The following is a 15,056-nucleotide window of genomic DNA, read 5'->3' as shown; positions in this document are numbered from 1 at the left end:
AAAAAAAGGAACTTTTCAGCTTTATACCTTCGTCTGCTGTGTATAGAACTAGTTTCAGTAACAGCTTGAATGTGAAATTTCCTTGACTGCAACTTAGGTGGAGGAAGGTCCTTGGTACTACCATGACTTCCAACTCTTGGAGTTCTCTGACCCTCAGTAGGGTCACAGGAAAGGAGAGATGTAGTAATGCCTAATTACAGCTTCCTGATCTCCAGTTTCTACCTTTCTTGCTATTTCCAGGTCACTGGAGATGTTTGATCTTCCAAGTCAAGGCAGAAGCTGCTAATCAGCATGCTAAAGCTAACCTTGTATTGTCCTTGAATCGTTACTTATCATACCTGTCCAATATAAAGAGGACCCAGTGAAACCTGTTCCTCAGTTGCAAAAAGTGGCTCCCATAGCCAGCCACGTTTCACTCTTCGAACTCCCGTGAAAGACAGATCTGGGTTTTGAGCACTGTGGTTCCGCATGCTGAGGGAGTAAGGCCAAAGTTGAACCAGCATCGCCATGAGAGGTATCAATGCAGAGAAATTCATGCTGAAACCTTCTTTCAATCAATTTTAATCTGTGAAAGAGGAAAAAAATTAAAAATAATTGACAAAGCATCACTTTTGTCTTTCCACTTTTATATATTTATTCTGTGCTAATATAAGAGCTGATTTGCGGTGTTAAAACCTCCTCCTCTCCCTAAAAGGAAAGAGTTGAAACAGAGTCTGTTTCTGTTTAAAATAGATATTCTGGCATGAAAGTCAAGTGCTCAACTTTCCCTTATGAATATCCTATACAGGGAGTTTGTATGCAAAAAAAAAAAGGAAAATCATCCTTCAATTAAATCATCTTTCAAATTAAGCTGGGTAATTGTATTGTGTAGCCCAGGAATAATTTGATTGGAATAATTGTATGCTTCTTGTTAGGCAGGGCTCGTTTTGAGCTGCAGTCACAGAACTGCCTGAAGGGTGAACATCTAGCCTTAGTGGTCTTGATGTCTGGCAGCTGAAACAGAGTGGTGCATATATTTGTTTAACCTCTTCTTACCCACTTTCCCAGCTCAACAAAATGCCTGCAAAAATACCAAAATTGGTAGGGCATCATGAAGAAGTAGCAAAAATCTACACCTCTCCTTCCTGGCTGATAGAAATTGTCTTAACTGATTTTACCACCTCTGACATTATTGGCTATAATTAAGCAGTCAAAGGGTAAATGGATCTTGAAAGATGTAGATTTCTGCAGCTAGTTTCATAGGCACAAAACATACTTTCAGAAAATGAAGACTTTTCACAAATTATAAGCTGTTACTGACTTTTCAGTGATTTTTGGCAGAATAAAGGAAACTCTGAATTTTAAGTATAATGCAGTACTCGGTTAAAAATAGCCATCTTACATGAGGAAAAAAGGAAAATTTTAAAAATACTTAACCATACACATTTCAAGTCTTAAAACCCTATTTGGCAATGGTATTAGACATTCTTTTAAAGGCGTTAGCCTTAAAGAATAATATTTTCTATGCAGGAACAGTCTGGTTTATGAATCGATCATACCTCAGTCACTGGAAAGAAATATTTGGATGTATTTTCCTTAGGGCTGAAAAATCCAGAAGTCTAGTTGTCCAGGATAAAATACAATGCATGTATTTTAAGCTAATGATTTAAATAATAATGTTATAAATACCAATCCTTATCCAAAGGGAAACATCATAATTGTTTAAAAAGACAGATAATACAGAAAACAATTTCATATGATGTTGGACAACAGCTTGTTAAAATATAATCTGCATATATATATCTCTATGTGGAGAGAGAGAGAGAGAAAAGATAAGGAAGTTCTAATAATAAAGTCATATAGAACCATAGATGCTAAAGTGTACCTTCCAATTTATTAATGTTTTTTGGTTTTGGACTGTAAAGCTGTAACAGTGCAAAATGAGACTTAAATAGAAGGAATGTGACTTGGGTATTCTCTAGTTTCAGTTTCCTGTGGAAAACTGCCTATTTTCCTATAGCTGAAAGAATAATATTTGTTACATGGAAAACAAGGCCAACAAGGTTCAACTTGGCTCTGAAATAAAGCTTGAGTGAGGCTTAAAAGGCCTAAAGACCTTGGAGAGGCTCTATGCAACGAGGGTACTTAGAGCTAAGCAGTAATCTTCACAGAAACTAACCTTGAAAATGAACATTCATTTTATTGCAGCACATACCAAAGGACAGACAAATCAAACAATGAAAACTGAACAGTCAAAGAGACCTTTCTGAGGAATCATAAAAAAAGTTACTTCAATATTCAGTATGAAGAGGCAGGTGTTCAGTCTGAGCCATAGAAAATACTTCTGGCTACCCCTTTGTTGTTGTTTTAGATGCTTCTTGTGACATTGCCCACATTGTTCAACAAGGTATTTCAGACTTGTGGGGCAGTATTTCACGCAGAGTGAATGTCAAACAGTCGTTATCAAATTCATCTGAAGACACCATGTATACACAGCAACATAGCAAGAGCACAAAATATGGTTACACAGGTCTGTTGTTGGCCACCTTTTTGCAATGTGCTCAGCAGTTAGAGATGAACAACATAAAGAATACAATTAGTATTTTGGTCTATTTTTGTGTCTCCTTTTTATTAATTTATATTAATAGCCCATGTTATATGAATTCAAGCATCATATCTTAGACAAAATGAGCATGAATAAACATTTTTAGATTTGGACATGTTGTACACTGTTAGTGTATAAAAAGACTTTGACTTGAAAGTAGAGACAGTAGGCAAATTTCTGTAAAAAATATAAAGCTATGTAATGGAAATGAGAGCTGTATGTATTTCTGTTATATCAAACATACTCAATTTGCCTTTACTTTCAGGACCTTTCAAAGCATGTTTACTTCCAACATCTTCCTACTCATTTGGCATTGAGACACTGCCTCCGGCCTCTGGCCAGCACATGTTGCCATTCTTTATAAATCCAATTGCTCCCTTGTGAAATAATCATCTTCTTTCTGTTCCACTGATTGTAGCTAACTCTCAAAATGGCTCTCATAAAATATCCAGCAATTAATTTCTTATTTCCTCCTCTATTTCTAGTCTTTTCTTAAAAATCTAAATTTCATTGTTACGCACTTAAAAAAAAAAAATGTTCACAGTGTTTAAGAAGATTCTATACTGAGACTACTGAGACTACTGCCAATCACTATGACTAGTGTTGTCTCATTATTCCCTTGTTCTTCCTTGTCTTTCCCTATCCATCAGTTGTCTCTTATTTTACACTCATTTGGTAAGGGCTTTGTAAATGAAATGTCCTTTTACTTTCTGTTTCAATTATAATATTCAATCAAAGGGAGGATTCGGAAAAGCACTGAGATTTTGGTTGTTATAGTGGTATGCACAAATAGACAGATTTTTTAGTAGAATAATCTCTAATTGAAAAAAAAAAGGAAAAATATATTTTCAGAGATGAGCAAATGATTTGTTAATAATGATTTCCCAAGGGAGAGAAATGGAAACCACTTTTCTGTTCCTAGTCTTCAGGGAGTATGTCTCCACTCCACACATGCAGTGGATTGCAATAATAAAGACTGATACTTAGAACACAGTAATGAGAGTATCAATTTCAGTTGTAACAACTTTTAAAGCAGTATCTTCTTTTCATACCCAATGAAAATAATGAGTTTCTTGTAGAGTTAAGATTTACTTTCTTGGCACAAAGTTGAAGAGTCCTTTGTTAGGTTTGTTCTGGAATCACCACCAAGTGACGTCCTTTCTCCGTTGGAAATATTACCTGTTACTGCCTAGCATTACAAGAAAAGTAGTAGGAAGAGATCTAAAAAATACTGCTGCTTGGATACAGGGATGTTAAATATTTTTTGATGGAGAAAACAAAAGACTAAAGGTGAAGACAAACAACAACTTTCTAAAGCACTAAAAACACCCCAAACAGCAGATTACAGTGAAGACGATGAAAAATTCTGTTCCAATTCTGTTAGCTGAAGAATAGGAAAACCAAACTTAATTTTGTACCAAACCCCTCATAATTTGATACAAGTAAAGCCTTTTAATTAGGAGGTGGCAAAACACTGAAATATGGTAACAAGGGATGTGGTAACATATTCCTTAACTAGAGACCATTAGGACTAACTTGTATATGTACTTGATCCTATTTACATCTGAATTTTGAAACAGTGACTCCTGAGAAAACAAGTCCCTCTGTCCTTGAAAGCATTCAGCAGAACTAAAAATGCCAGACTGAAAGATATTCCTTTTGTGGAATTTGTTGTTGTCTTTGCTTGTTTTAATAACATCAAGCAAACAACAAGTGGAAAAATTCATGTAAGCGAATCTAATTCATTAACATGCAGCTTTTGAAACATTTCTTATCTCAAGATGATGACGTTGTTTCAGTTACATGTTCTGTCTCATGCATCCATGTTATTATGATTGTAGTTAAACTTGTCTCCCTTGTATATTGCTATCTTTAATTTTCACTTAATAGGATAAAGAAGAAAGGGTATTTGTAACTAACCCCTACAAATTATCATGTTATAAAAAGCTTGAATGGTTAGAAACCTTCCAATTTCTCCACTACAGATTTGCTCATTTGTACTGCTACCAGTTATTTGTCCTGGTTGCATTTTATATGGCTGATTACTGATGATCCTAGAGTATTATGGTGCTATTGCTCTATTTTCTTTCCAGAAAACACTATATGTAGACTCATTTTCTTTGACAAGTTTAGGTTTTGCACAATATGGTAGACACCCAGGCTATATTACGCCTGGAATTCTCAAAAACTTAGTAATATATAGTAATATGTATATCAACTAATGTAATTAATACATATGTTTTGTGGGGAGGTTTGTTTGTTTATATTTGTTTTATAATCTGTACAGAACAATAATAAAATCTTCCAGAGTGTGCACTGTAATGGACCTAATCCTATTCTTGCTGCTTCTTACTGTTGCTGAATTTCACATAGATTAGGGTAATAATTTTTGCAGTGTTAAAACTCTGCATTTTTTTTTGTTGATTTTGTCTGTGATTTGAGTTTTTGCAATCAGTGTCAAGTTTTTTTTTTTAAGCAAGTTTTCCATTCTTTATGTATTTTAAGTATTTTATTTGGAAACACTAGAAAAAGGCATGCTAAACTCCTATGGAATAAATATGACATATCTAGCTCCAGCTGGAAGATACTATTGTAACAGTAATATTTGACCAACTTGATAAAAAGCAACAATTAGAAAAAGGAAAAAAATTAGCAAGAATTTATTTTGCTATTTGAACTTAATTTTTACTAAATGTAATCACAGTTGCTTATGCCATAGATAAGTATTTTGTGATCAACTGATTGATTAATTTTTTTTTTTAATGGAAAAATTGATACCAGTCCTGCTGTCATTCAGATCATCTTTACCACAAACCTGTCAGCTTATGCTTATCTGCCTGATTTCTTCTCTTTATGGTTTTTCTAGTGTTTAACATTATTTTAGGTTTAGCTATTATTTTTATTGAATCTAAATATTTTAATTTTGTCTATTTTGACTTTCTGGTCTTTCACACATTTTTCTTTCTTAAATTTTGACTGCTGCATCTAACAAGTATTCTGAATTTAATTATACTATGGTCATCAGAACTAACACCTAAATGTAATAATGTCTTCAATCGATTAATTACAGGTAACTCAAAAATTGTCTTGCTAGTCTTTTGCAGAACTAGCTATTTTAAAAGCTTCTACTTAACCTTGAGAAGTGTCTTCTGTAATGCACATCTTGATGTGACATTTGACCAAATTATGTTGACTGGTAGTGCATATTAACACAGTATGGCTGCATGTGTCTCCACTAGTCACCCAGAACTTCACTTACATGGAGATCAATTACTTAGATGTTATAAACGTGGATAAATTTCACTTCACTGTAAATGGTATATTATTTTCTTCATTTTGCAAATATACCATTGTGTCATTAGGAAGGTTTTCCAACTATTATACAAAATTACCAGAGTAATTATCTGTCAGTTACAAGTGGATAAAATAGCTTAGAGAAATGAATTTTTTAGTTGATTAGTGCCTTTAAGTCTATGGATTTTAATCAGTGTAGAGCAGATCAACTAGAAATCCTGTCACTCCTATTGTTTTATAGTGTTTTACTGATGTTATTTCTAGGTAGCATATTAACATGTTGTCTTGATCCCCGTATTTTACTACAATATCTGTGTCCCTGTAGAAGAAGCCCAGGTGCCATTTTGGATGACAAAACCCTGACTCTTCAAAGCGTGACAAGCGGTAGACAGAACACTGTCCAGACTAGAGATTCAAAACATGTTTTGCACTATCAAATAGTAATATTTATTTTTTGAAATCCTATGTCTCCAAATAAAAACATACAGCAATTCTTGGGAAAGGTAGGAGATTTTTTTAAAATAAAGAGAAAAGGATCTAAGGTGAAGGATAAGATTTCCTGCAGTTAGTAAAGAAAACAAGTAGTACATCTGTTCCCTGTTCAGCCTACAACCCAAAGGAGGTAGTATAGAAGATATGGTAGCATATTGTGTGTTCTACAACCTCATTCCACAATCATTGGTAGTTCTGATTTCCTTAGTGGAACTATATTAATCACCAATACACATGAGTAAACCAATACTGAGAAATAAACCTTTTTATGAATTGAAGTTAGTGACTGTTGATGCTATTGTATTACATTTGAACTTTAGCATATAACACTGGCTGCACAATGTCTGTGTCCTGATGGCTGTGAGGATACAAGATGAAGTAACCAGTCTCCTACCTTTTGCAACCCTACTCCACCAGTATTTTTAGAACTGAGGGATTGGTTGCTGATCTTCAAGTTTGTTGGAGATACATGTAACAAGGACCAGCTCAATATTTCTGTATATGGTTCAGCATTCTTATGTTTGATTTCCCTTAGGGGACTGCTGCCATTGATGTAACTCTGTAAACAAAGACTCTTATGATTATGGAAACATGAAATCATTATTTCACTCACTGTTATCAATCATATTACATAGACATGAAAGTGCAGCCTCAAAAATTTCAGTCATGCCCAAGGCAGAAGGAGACCTAAGTCTTCTCATTGTAATTTCTTTGCTACTTCAGACAGAACCTGAAAAAGACATCCGAACTCGCCTAAACAGTCTCTGGGTACAAAGAGAAAGTCATACCATTCCCAGCATCAACACAGAGTGTGTGTAAGGATAAACTTCTGGTGGGTAGGACTCTGTCAGAGAGCTTTTGCTTTGCAGAGGTGACCTTTGGAAATGCTGGCTAAGGTAAATACTGTGTAGGGATTGAGCCAAAGGCAAGCCGGTATTTTGTAAACTTCCTCTATGAGTATTTGTGTTACTGTTTTTCAGATAATATTAAAATTAAATCTGAAACATCAGAAATTAATAAAGAAAAATTGAGGTGTTTTTTGTGGGTTTTTTTTGAGTCTACTGAAATCCCTCAAAGGGACCAGCAGGTATCACCAAGAATGTCACACAGATGCAGTAGATTTCCCCAGGGACAATTAAACCTTGGAATTGTTCCCTGATTGGTGTGGTGTCTTCTCTTCTTCTGGAAGCATATCTTTTCCACATGTTATTAGCTAAAGTATGAAGTTATTTGGTGAATAGTTTCATAGACTAGACACAGATATTCCTACTTTACTTTCTTGTAGGGAAGAAAAATGAAGGAGAAATATCTATGTCTCTTATCTAAACACTGGTAAATTAATGATTATATTTCATCCTTTTATACAGGCTTTTGGCCATACAGCTGTTTCCTATGTCAGTCCAGATGCTTCCTAGCTAATGAAAAATTGAAATGCTTACCTTAGGACTTAACTTTATGAAAAATTATGTTCATTTTTTGCAGACATTTAATAGCTTCAGGAATTATGTTCTGATGTAAAAATTGATTTGGTAAACAGATGCTGAGATGCTAAAAGATTCAGCTATGCCAGTAGGTGTGGTAAACTGCACTCTCTACACTAAAAATAAGCAAACATTTAGTTTTAATTGTAGGTTTCCTCAACTGAGACTATTATTTATTTTTAAGATAGTTTGCACTACAGAAAATTATGACTAAACCCTTGTATTTTAGGTTAAATATTTTGATGATTAAAAGACTAACACATGTACACAGTAAAAACAGAAATTCTTGCCTTCTGGCATTTGCTTTTTATTATAGGAAAGTAGCAAATCCAATTACAAGGTGTTTGATTCACTGGGCAAATCCTACTGGAACATTTTCGGCTCTGCAGGATACCACTCAGTACTGAAGAACCACTTGTCAGCATAACGATGTAGAGGACCACATTCTGTGCTTCACACTCGAATCTGTTTGCCAAATGATTTTCAGGATGACACTTCATGAAATGCTACAAAACTCTTTTCAAGATTTAGGTCCCTTTTATTGCATTCATTCTTAATTATTCTTTGCATACATTCAAACTAATAGTGCAACAAATTTACCTTTGCCATGGTTTTGGGGGAGATTTAATTCCTCCAAACATGAGATAAAAGGAAGCTTCAACATTTCATTTAAGAGGATGCTCTTTGCTAGAATTTGACCTATTGTTAAACTACTGGGTTTGGTTTTAGAATTAATTTTCCACATAAGATCAGATAAATCAGAAAACACCTTAAATGAAAGCATGCAATCTATGTCAATGGGAAACATTAACATTAAATCAAGTGTTAATGTTTATCTTTGATGAATCTTATATTTGTAAAGTAAATAAATATTCAAGAAAGCAGTACCTTAAAAGCAGTTAAAGAAATCCTATCTTCACTTAAAAAAAAAAAAAAAAGGAAGGAAAGTTTTTTTCTTTTTTTTTTTTTAATTTTCATTAACTCCATTCGTTCTCTGTTTAGTCATAAAGCACAATAAGGTAAATAAAGCAGGGAACAATTAATTTTAACAGTAATAACAGTTTTCATTATAAACTAGAAAATCTGTTCTGATAAATAATCCAGTTATCCAGTTTAAAGGTATAATTTAAATTCACAGACAGAAAAAGTCTCTTGCATACATGCATGCACTATGGGCATCACCATAGTGGAAGTTAGTTGGAAAAGTGCAATGGAATAACCTCAGTTTCAGTTCTCCTTAGGTCTCAGTTATCAGACGCTTGTTTCTCCCTTACTCCTGATTTTAATATTTCACTGTTCTTCTATGCTACCAGGAACATATCTTTTCTTCACTCATTCTATCAATTTTGTTAAAGGTTGATATCCTTTTTCAATCTCTCATATATAAAAAATTTATCAATAAAATATGGTTCTTATTTGATTCCATTAAACTTTGTAAGCACTTCTCAGGCACTAAGGTGTCCAGAACAGCATAGGAACAGAGCATTAGGTCATCCAGGAAACATAAAGGGTGTTGTATAATCAATTTCATGTCAAAGATTTTCAAAAAGGGTTTCTTTTCTTTTTTGTTGAGTTTTGAGGTGTGGAGTAAAATTTTCCATGCATAGTCCAACAAATCCCATCAGGTTTGCAAATTCTGCATTTTTTAATAGAATCATTTTTTAAAAGAGTCATAAATGAAGCAAATTCTAAAATAGGATGCTTTTTCTAGCTATTGGTACTGCATTCTCTAAACCTTCTTGACTTAAAACTATTTTTAAAGGATAGGTGTTACTTTAGACCTTTCTGATATTTCTGTATTATAACATAACATAAAATAATATTATCAGGCTAAAAAAATTAAGACAAAATTACATAGTATCTGGGACTTAGGTCTTGACACTCTTCATGATCAAGTTGTCTTTTGATGTTTCAGAGTATAATTTTTGTCAATTACTTGCATACTTATCCATTAAAAAAAATTTGCTTTCTCTTATCTTGCTACTTGGTACATGCAATATATTTCATCCTATAATAGGGGGAAAATACTGTTTCTACTTTCATTATCATTCAATGTAGTCCTTACCTTGAATCAAATTAAGATATCTTTGGAAATTCTTATTAATTATTAATTCACTTTGACTAAAAATCCATTAATAAGAACGTCAGGAACAGCACTTAGAATCTGTGTTGAAACTTGCTTTTTTAAAAGTCAAGTTCAGGTTGCACTGTGTTGTTGGGTAGTTTTTGTAAAATATTATGTCAATGTAGGAAATACCCTTTGAAAAGTTCCTAGCTATTATTTAGTACCTTGAATACCATGCAACCTTGAATACCCTTTCAACACACTTTTATCTTGGGTCCTTACATTCTGGTAATTCTTCAAGTATATTAAATTTTTTAGAGGGGAAAAGAAAAAACAAAAAGGTGTGAGAGCAGTGGAAAAATTGGATTAAAAATTCAACATAGCTAAAGACTTCAGAGTACCCCCCAAATTCAGATGATGTTAATTCAGTTAATTCTTATAGTTATCAAGATTACTTATCTCCTGGACTAATGCCCTTACTAGAAGAAAGCCAGATGCTCAGGTATCTTTGAAGCTGACAAAATATTTTTTTTTATTTCTCCATATTTTCTGTTCGGATTTTTTAAACTTTTCATTAATTTCTTTCCTTTTCCAACCATTTTTTTCTCTTACTACAATATGATTCTTCCTCTTTCTAGCCTACATTGAAACCTTCTTTCTCACTGAGAAGCTGAGGCACTGAATGTCCCGCCCCACTTTTTTTCCCTTTCTTCAATTAAAAACTTTTCCTATTTGCACAAAGCATTAATGAATTACCTATTCACCTGTCAGCTCTGTCCCCACTGCTATAGGTCACCTGCAATAACAGTTTATTGCATCTTTAGACAAGATTTTTCCCTCTTTTTGTGTCATTCTCATTACCTGTGTGAGTCTCTTTTGCTTCTCTGCTCAATGTTATCTCTCAAACAGACCTCTCTGTGCAGATTTCTTTTGATATTTTACTTCTTAGAAGCCTATTGTAAAAAATAAATTGTGCTATATTATATTGTTGAGCCAGAGTCTCTGTCAGTCGTTCAGAGGGTAATTTTGCCTATTTCAAGAACTCGTATGTACTTTGTAGCCTTAGATTTTGTATCTCCAACTGAGCAGGTATCCTCAATGCTTTTATGTGTTACTAAATTATTAAAATGCACAATCAGACTCAACATTTTTAAGCTTCATCACCTACTTTTTCTTTCAATCGAAGAAGCTTCTTAAGCCAAGAAGCAAGTAGAGGAGAGAGGCAGAAACATGAGGAGTTAACACAAAAAGTAAATGCTGTCTAGGATGACTTAAATAGGGTAATAATCATGGTGAGTAGTAAGTTACAAGAAGTGAGAGACTAGAAGAGTCTGATGTTTCAAATGCAAGACTTGATTTTCACACAGTGACTAGGAAAGAAAGGAAGAATCTGTACATGGAGTCAGACCTGTATCAGAAAGTGGCACAAATTGTGCTGAGCCAGGCACCTTTCAGTCCACAGGAGGCATTCAGAGGATAACTTGCCTTCTGGTTAGTGCACACTGATGTTGAGCAGGGCTTTGGAAACCAGCAGACAGGTCCTCTGCATGTTTCAATTTTCTCCCCAGCTTTAATATCTTACTTAACTAAAATCTATAGATGTATCCAGTATAGCTCAGTTAAAGTTGTTATTCAGAAATATTACTTCTGCTTGGTTTTGTGTCCTTTCATCTGAAATATGTAGGAATTGCCAAAATTCAATGCAAGAGCCCCATGTTTGGTAGAAAGTAGCTGAGCACTCTGTTAAGTATGAAGTACTCTCCCAGTTATTTCAAAATAATATTAAAAACACCAAAGGCTGGTGTTGATACTGTGACATTAGTGTGGTGTGTTGAATGGTCAAAGTAGTTCCTCCAGAGGTAAGAGAAAAGATTAAGACAACTATAGAAGTTATTATTATCAGACCTTGATGATAATGTGGCCCAACATGTAATACCAAAAGAATTTTTGCAGTCAAGAAAGTAGCAAAGTTCATGGAAGGCAGAAGCAATCTGAGAAGATTTCAAAGATCCATGAATAACTCTCTTGACAAGCAGGAAACAGAAGTTTCCTTGGGAGTTGATCTAAGAAACATGAGGTCTTTGTAAATAGCCAATTTATCCACAGATGATACATGTTTAAAGAGCTGACCTCTCCAGAATGTTTGTGTTTATTTTAAGTAAGAATATGTAACGGTGAAATATTAATTTCCTGGAAAAAATTTCTGAATAAAGATACAAAATAACAAGGCAAACTTTAAAAAAACACAAAACAAAAACACAGTCCAGAAACTAAGTAACACCAAACAAAATGATACATGAAAATATGAAAATATTTGAAATATGGGTAAAATTGAATGTATACAACTAGTTTCATATCATTATCCATATTGATTTTCTTAAATAGAAACCACCAATTTGTGATCTTGGAAACTTGCCTATAAAAATTAGAGATTTATGGTGTTTAGTTGGCAAAATATGACCACGACTGTTTCTGCTATGACCATAACCAATTTATATTTGTAACTTCTATATATCTCTGTAAATTCAGCCAGCAACTCATGAAGAAGAGCAGGAAAAAAAGTACAGATTTTAATTCCCATCCTTCACTGCGTTAATTACTATGTTTGTGAGAGACAGGGGCGAATTTCCTCCAGAAAGCAATGTTTTAATAAAATCTCAGGGTAGGGTATAAGAGACCTCTTCATATTTTCTAAAAGTGATGTGCAGAACTTTGGGTACTTTTTTCAAAGTTAATCCCTTCACAGCGGCACATGAAAATGTGCAGTGAAGAAATTGTTCTTCAGAGTTCATTGAAAAGAGTGGATACTTTTCAAACCACGTCTTGACCTGGGACCTGACCATTGACATGCCTGCTTCATAGACATTTCCTTTCCTTCATCAGGCTCTAGAGCATTCTTTCCTTCCTGTGCAACCGAGTGGATAACTTCAGTGCATATGCATGAACTTTTGGAGATACCATGATTCACTAAATCAGAATGTTTAAATTTCCCCCTCAAATAAGTTTTTACAAAAGAAATTACTGTAATAGGTTTCTATGGATATCTCACTTCTTTAAAGCCAGTTTCGTCCACATAATTCCCCTTCTTTCAGGAGTCTGTCTGAGTTTCTGACTTTAATTCATTGCAAGCCAACTGAAACTGGAAAGTCCATGAAGTTGCCATAGTAACTCAATGGACAAAGACTTAATTCACCAGTTTATATAAGCCAGAACTCATATCCTGCAGACAGTAATGATCTTAAATTATTTAGGCCTATAAAGTCGATGGATTATATATATTTAATAAATAAGTGTCAGTTCCTTAGTTAGTGAAAAATGGGCTTTGATTGCCCCAAGCTTTCTCAAAAGTATTTGCATGTTAGATAGTAAGCCCCCCAAAAAGCCAAGGAGAATGAAAAGGAACAGGAAACCAGGGTATGGTAACAGTAGTGTTAATAAAGGTTATGAGTTATGTTATTAATTTATTAAGAATTTTTTTGAAAAAAATGCCCAAATTAACTGTTAACCTCCATAAAGGCCATGTGGATTTAACAGAAAGAGAGGATGGCGTACTTAGACTTTCACAATCTAGTGAAAACAATGGGACTGGAGTAAATTGTTATTGTTCCCATTACATAGATATAATTTGCAGTAGCAGTGCTGAGGTAAGCATATGTGGAACAACAAGACTGAAGGAGAAGTCTTTGGAACAACGTGTTATGAACCACATCATTTTGTCATGGGCATCATGATTTACTTAGGGTCGCTGCATACTTTTGGATTAAGAGTATGGCCTAGTCAACAGTTTTGTTGGGTGGCGTCAAGATGGATGTAAAAATTAAGTAATAAAAAATAAGTATATATTTGCTTAGTTCAGACAATTCCCTGCTTCTCAGCTTCTTGATCACAAACTGAAAATCTTAAAATTGATTTAAGACCACCCACTAACTCTGAGAACAGTAACAGGTTTTTTTCTCTCTGTTTAATTTTTCCCTCCTTCCCCACACCTTCTGTTTTACGCCACATTTAGGAATTGGACAGATTGAAATTGTAAACCAGGCTGCAGTGCAGCTTCTCTAAATAGCATTGGTAAATATTATAGATATAATAAACATTCTTTGGGAAGATTGCACTAGTAAATAGATAGGGACATTTTAATCATCAAATCTACCTATAACTTCAAATGTCTTAGAGAACAAATTCTACTTCATTTAATTCCCTCAAATAATGAATTCTGTATTACTTTTTTATGAGATTCCTGAGTACATCAGTTATTTATTTTAACCCTGCAAGTGTGAAAAGACCAGCTCAAATGGGAATTGCCACTACAGCTTTATTCTATGATGCCTTACTTCATTCTTTTCCTGTATTTTAATTCTAATTCCAGCTTTCAATAGGATATTGAACCTGTAAGTTTCCCCTGCACATTTAATTCAAGGAGTAGATTGACATCTATATTTCTCCATGTATGGGAGCTCATCATGCCATTAGATTTTATCCTTGGATTTCTGTTTTGACTCATTCCAGTTATGTACGATCATTCCAGGCAGTTCAGGTACTTTTATAGTTTCCTGTCCAGGACTTGTAAACAGTAGATAAATGGCATGAGAGGCAACAGGACATGGTAAACTATTCAGGTAAATAAAAAAAAGATTGTTAACAAAAGTGAAAGAAAACAAGAAACAGATATGCCACAGTCATAAATTTCTATGTTGTCTCATAAAATGATAGAAGGGTTGGGGTTTTTTTGGGGGTTTTTTTGTGGTTTTAAATAAGTTTTGCTTTGTGTGAGAAGTTCCCATGAGTTTTGAGATAACATAGGCAGTTGCCTTGATGATAGGTTTCCTCTCATCTTCCTTCTCCAACCTCCACTGCTATTCAGCACACTATGAGTTTTTAGAGATTTCTTATGGAAAATATTTTTTTATTAGAAGATTGTCCTGCAATTCTGAATTCATATATGTATATATATATGGGTTTGGGTTTTCTTTTGGTTATGTGTTTTTGGTTTTTTTCTCTCAAAGGCTAGTATAGAGCATATGAACTTTGTGTGTGCTACAGTCTATTTAGTCTCCAACCATAAGCATTAATTTTAATGAAAATATCTGTCCTCTGGACACTCAGAATTAAAAGGCCACTCTTAAAGTTAGTGTCTAAATTA

General features: G+C 34.0%; 1 protein-coding gene across 4 annotated transcripts in view; it reads right to left on the bottom strand.

Moving 5' to 3' along the window:
• CDH19 (cadherin 19) overlaps positions 1 to 15,056 on the bottom strand; it is a 113,596-nt gene that overhangs the window by 39,115 nt on the left and 59,425 nt on the right. For all 4 annotated transcript variants that reach the window (XR_007900911.1, XM_051773420.1, XM_051773411.1 and 1 more), the window contains exon 2: positions 339 to 565. Coding sequence is in view for 3 of the 4 variants with exons in the window: in XM_051773420.1 (XP_051629380.1) it covers positions 339 to 536 (198 nt within the window). In the remaining variant the exon portion in view is untranslated. The remainder of the gene's footprint in view (positions 1 to 338; positions 566 to 15,056) is intronic.

Source organism: Manacus candei, unplaced genomic scaffold, assembly GCF_025592945.1.
Source record: "Manacus candei isolate 608988 ecotype Guabito, Panama unplaced genomic scaffold, ASM2559294v1 h1tg000008l, whole genome shotgun sequence".
NCBI lineage: Eukaryota > Metazoa > Chordata > Aves > Passeriformes > Pipridae > Manacus > Manacus candei.
The sequence above is the reverse complement of the archived record's forward strand: the minus strand, read 5'-3'. Positions and strand labels throughout refer to the sequence as shown.